Genomic DNA, 5,250 nt, shown 5'->3' with positions numbered 1-5,250 from the left:
GAATGGAAGGCCCTCTCCCGCCCTCCTCCCTCTTCCCACGACACAGCTGGAGGGGGGAGGGGAGGTCAGCCGGGTTCATAAAGGCCAGATGTTGAGGAGAAAGAGAACAGGGCCCACCCCACGCCCACCACCCCACCCCCACCCTCACCCCTAGCAAAAAATAACTAAAAGACACGGTTTGAAAAACAAACAAAAGTGTTGTGGTCCAAAACAGTATTTATCAAGGATCTGCTCTATGCAAACAATAACTTTTTACAAAGCATTTTCACAGAAAAGGAGACAAGTCCTTCCCCAGGATCATATGTGGGAATTGTTCCTCCCTCACCCTGTTTTGTGGGAATGGGGGGCATTATTCGCTGCTGTGGACAGAAAGGTCACTGGGTCCCCATGTGGTTGGGCAGATCCTCAACCCCCAGGTTCCCCCCACACCTAAACTTGGAACCTCCCTAAGAGTTAACCTCCCCTGACCTCACCTGGGTGGAGGAGAAAGCCGCTCCATCCCTCCCGACCCTAAGAGATCCTCCCAGCCTGAGGGCGTGGTCCAGGCCTAGCTCTCCCCTCCCCCCCAGAAAACAGAACCTCTGACCTCAAAACTAATCCCCTGGCCCTGCCCCCTTCGGATCCATCAGGTCCCTGACAACTCCCAAAAGGCCTGCAGGAAAGGGGCAAGCTGAAGGTACCGCAGCCCAGTTCCCATCCAAACCCAAACTTCGCCCCTTCAAACCCCACTGACCCTTGTGTTCAGGCCAAGAGCCCTTCCATTTACCCCCTCCACAAAAGCCACTCGTCTTGTGTCTATCTCTTAAGGGAGCTGAGTTTAGTGTCCAAGGAGGGACCCAGGCCTCCCCTCTACCTCCACCCCCTCCCATCCATAAATCGGTGGAGAGGACCTCAGAAGGCAACTTGTTTGGTCTGATTGTATTGATTTCTTCCACCTTCCATTACTTTCCCTGGGAAAATCTCTGGCCCCTTCCCCAGGCGAAGTCTGCCCTTTGGAGGGGAGGAGGTCCTGGGCTCTGCCTCTCCTAAGATCTAATATGAGGAGTAAACTGGGGGAGGGGTTTGGTTGACCAAGGGGCATCCTCTTTTACCCATCAGACCCAAAAACTGAAAGCAAACAGGAAAACTGAAGAAGGAAACTCCAAAACTGAACAAAAGGGAAAAGCTGGTGGCTGAGTGAGGATCTCAACAATCAGGGGTCTCCTGACCTGGGGGCCCCTAGGAAAGGGGGTGATAGTCAAGCTGCCCCTTCCCCCAAGAAGGCTTCGTGGTGCTCAGAATGCTGGGGAAGGCCTGAGGGGAGTAAAGGGTTAAAGGCCTAGAATGGTGGGGGTGGGGGATGCCCCCAGGGAGCTGCCAATCACCTCCCCACCCCCATCTCAGCCCCCTCATCCCTGAGCTCGCCCACAACAACCGGTTTGTCCATCACCAAGGTCTCTCCATCTTTTTTCTGCCTTGTCTTCGAGGAGCAGCCTCCTTTGCTCCCTCTGGGGTGAAGGCACTGCCCCCAGAGATCCGAGACGGAAGAGCGGAGGGACTGGAATCTATGTCGTTAACTCTTCCTTTAAGCCTTCTCCTGACTCCAGCCTTTAGAGATCATCTCGGATGGATGAGGGGGAGGGGGTGTCACCCCAACCAGTTAGGTGCTTGAAGATCATTGTCATTTGAGGTCCCTCTGACCACAGCCCATAAAACATCAATGGGTGAGGCAAGTGTGAGAAAACCAGCCCGCAGTTTGGCTGTGACCCCAACTTTTTCCCTCTTAGCAGAAGAGGTCTCACGTTCAGAGGTCCTCCAGGTTGATCCCCCAGAATTTGACGCCGGGAGGCTCAGGGACAGCGGGACCCCCCATCTGCCACCTCCACAGCGGGTGGGCAGGCGGGGGCTTGGAGTCTCCCTGGAGGCGAAGCGAGGACGCCGGCCCTAAGTCTCCGTCCTCGCCCACGACCAGGGCCGGGGGGCAGGGGAAGCAGTCGAGGAGGCTGAAGGTGCTGGTGGTGGGGAGCGTCGGTGCTGGGCGGCGGGGCTGCGCCTGGCGTTGGGGGGGCGCTGGCCGTCGGCGTTTCTTGGCGGCTCCCCGGGCGGGCCCTTTGGCTGGAGGCCGGTCGGGCCCCCTGCGCAAACTCGGCGTGTCGAGGGCGAAGCCCTTTGCATAACACCAAAGTTTCGACCGGCGGATCAGGCGATCGAAATGTTCCTGGCGGAGGTTGCCGGGCGCGGCCGGAGCTCCGCTGGCCGTCGAGGGGCTGGCGGCGGGTGCCTCGGGGGCGGCCTGCGGAGGGGTTCCGTGGACAGCGGCCGTTTGGCCAGACAGGGGCGGCTCCGGCGCGGCCCCCGGCCCGGCGGGCTCGAGGGAAAGGCCCGCAGGTGGCGGCGAAGGCGGGGAACCGGGCTCCTGATGCGGGCTGGCGGCGGCAGGGCCAGGTTGAGGATCCAGACCCGGGGCCGGCCTAGGCGGAGCCGAAGCGGGGCTGGTCGCCGAGTCCCGAGGGCTCCGGGGCGCCGGGCAGCGGCCCGCAGGAAGGCCGGAACGAGCGCCGAAGTGCGGGAAACTGCCTCCGCCCTCTTCCTCCTCGCGGCGGGCCCGGCACGCTGCGGCGTCGGCATCCTGGCCGGCAGGGGGGCTCGGGGCGCCGGACCGCCCGGCCTGCCCCGCGAGGTGTCTCAGGCCCTCCGGGGCCCGGCTGCCGGTGCGCACAGGGGCGCGCGGGCCCAGCAGCAACGGAGCCCGCGGCGCCGGCTCCCCAGGCCCGAGGCCCAACGAGGACGCCCGGGGTTTGGCAAGGGCGCAGAAGGCGAGGGCACGCAGGCAGAGCGGGGAGAACTCCTGGGTCCCCAGGCGCGGCTTCCTGGGTGTTGGGGAGCAGGGCGACCCTCGCGGGGACGCCGGCACTGCAAGGCGGGGAGTGGGGCACAGAGTCTCCATGGAGCCGCCTGGGGGGGTGCCCGCTGCGGGGGCCCTGGTCCTAGCGGCGGGATGCCCCGGCTGCCCGAAGAGCCCACGGGCGAGGGGAACATCGCCCCCCCTCGACGGGGAGGTCTCTGCTCACGGTCGCCCCCGGTCCGCACCCCTGGGCCGCGAAGCTCTAGCTCCCTCCTCGATCTCTCACGCGGCCCTCCCGGCGACCGGACTCCTGGGTCCCCGCGAGTCCCTGAGCGGTCGGCCGCCCTTCCTGCCGCCGCGATCCCTGAGCAGCCCCCGCGGGAGCCCCTCTCGAGGAGCCCGGAGCGCAGAGGCGGGGGAAACAAAGCGACCGGCGACCGCAGGAGGCGGGAAGGACCCCGGGCCCGGCACCCGGTGCCCGGGCCCAGGCGGCGGAGAGGGCGCCTTCCGCCCGCTCGGCTTCTTTCTTCCCCGCTGGCTCCCGGAGACCGCGTTATAGAGAACTGCCCCCTCGCTGCCCCAATACCAGCGCCGGGGCCGCGAGTCCGCCGCTGATTGGGCAGCACCGCCTGTGACGTAGCCCGGACCCCACCCCTCCGGCGGCACCGCCCCCGTCCCCATTCCGCACACAGACACACACACGTGGACCTGGCGAGGCTGGGACTGGAAGGGAGCGTGCGCGGGTGGGTGTCGGAGCCGCGAAATGCCTTGCTGCACGTGGCCGGGTGACGTCCCGGCATTTAGTCTTCGCAGTGCAATTCATTTTTTCCCTGAGCAGTCACGGTTTTCGCATCCGTAGAATGGGAATGTTCATATCTACCCTCTTGGGGCTACTTGAACGAAAATAGATGAATCGCAAAAACAGTGTTGAAGGAAAAGATGATGAGGCGATCGTGGCTTACAAGCTTGAGAGAATGTTCCCTACCTCTCTGTTCCAGTCCCCTAGAACAGCACCTGGTACAGAGTGGGTTCAAAAACAGTTGAACGAGTAGTTAGGAATTGAGTGAGTGTGCCAGGTGAACAAAGGAAAACATAAATTCGGAGGGGGGTATTATTACATCACAGAAGACGATAGGCTTTCTCAGTACCTGTTTCCATTTCTCTCATGCAGTTTCTAAACGGCCTCTTGACCAAATTCAGAGGGGCTATCTCTGCAGTCCCCCTCAGATCCCAAGACTCCGCCCTCTGAGTCTTGAATTTCAAAAATTGGTGGAGGAGGCCAGAGGAGGGGATGCACAGACCCCCAAAACAGTAAAGCAAAGAAAAAGTGAATCCCCAATAACAATCCCCAGAATGGAGGACCACCTCTCCCCAGCGTGTCTATTTCTTCCCCTTCTTCAGTTTCTGTATAGCCTCCTGTGAAATGAAAGTCTTAATCACTACTGCATCCTCACTGCCTAGACTAGAGCCATGCCCAGACATAATAGGTGCTCAATAAATACTTGTAAGTGAATGAATGATTGCCCAGAATATTTTTCTCTTGATAAAAATCAGGATATTGGAATATGGCCGCCTCCCATCCCCAGAAATATAAAGAGAGCTTGGTAGGATGGCTTGGAGTAAGGGTGTAGAAGGGGGTGAGGGGTGCCACAAAAATACCTCATTCTGGGGCTGGGGTAAGAGAGGGTTCCGGTAAGGGTATGAGTGATGTGACTTCCATCTGTCCCTCCTGGCCGTGACAACAGAAACAATGTTTTCCTACATGTCAGCAAATAACGTTGGATGGAAAGGAATTAGGAAGGTTGGCCTCCTCACTGCTCTTTGCAGAGGCCAGAGGTAAAGGCCCCACGGTGGGACTTGAGTTTAACGAATGGGGGAGGAAGCGGTTCTGTTGCTCAAAACTCTCACCCCCTAACAGGTTTCCAGTTGTCATGAGAGGAGATTCCAGGGTCCTGCTGGTCTAGACTTCAGGTTCCTAAATGCCCCAAAGGTTCCCTGCCCCCCCCCCCACCTCCCCTCCAAGAGAAAAGTTCTAGAAGGATGATGATCTTCACCGCTGCTCTTCTGGGTTGCTGTGCTGAGAACACTTACCGAGACAGCAGTGCCTGATTTCTTCTGCTTGTGGGGCAGGAGGGCGTCTGCTTCAACCCAACCCTACTCCAGCCTCTTTGCAGCTGCGATGCCGGGAGAGAAGGCTGGGCCCCACCTGCAGGAACCTGGACAACGCAGATCAATGACCTCCTCCTTCTCCCACTCCAAAAAGCCACCAGTCCCCCCAAATCTGAGTTTAAGGGCTTTATCGATGACCCTTACTGTGGAGAGTCCTTCCCCGGAGCGGGAATTCCCTCCACCCCTGATTTCCCTCCCTTCCCTTCCCAGAAGCAGGCGCCCCAGGATGTCACCCAGGTGGGAATGTGCTCTGTGGC

General features: G+C 60.2%; 1 protein-coding gene across 1 annotated transcript; it reads right to left on the bottom strand.

Annotated features, from left to right (window-relative positions):
• Nucleotides 1-205: 205 nt before the first annotated feature.
• EPOP (elongin BC and polycomb repressive complex 2 associated protein) lies at nt 206-3,353 on the bottom strand. Its single transcript, XM_080678694.1, has one exon. The coding sequence runs from the start codon at nt 2,924-2,926 to the stop codon at nt 1,784-1,786; it is 1,143 nt and encodes a 380-aa protein (XP_080534820.1). The 5' UTR covers nt 2,927-3,353; the 3' UTR covers nt 206-1,783.
• Nucleotides 3,354-5,250: the final 1,897 nt, after the last annotated feature.

The sequence above is a fragment of the Plecotus auritus genome (genome assembly GCF_963455305.1).
Source record: "Plecotus auritus genome assembly, chromosome: 7".
NCBI classification, from domain to species: Eukaryota; Metazoa; Chordata; class Mammalia; order Chiroptera; family Vespertilionidae; genus Plecotus; species Plecotus auritus.
The sequence above is the reverse complement of the archived record's forward strand: the minus strand, read 5'-3'. Positions and strand labels throughout refer to the sequence as shown.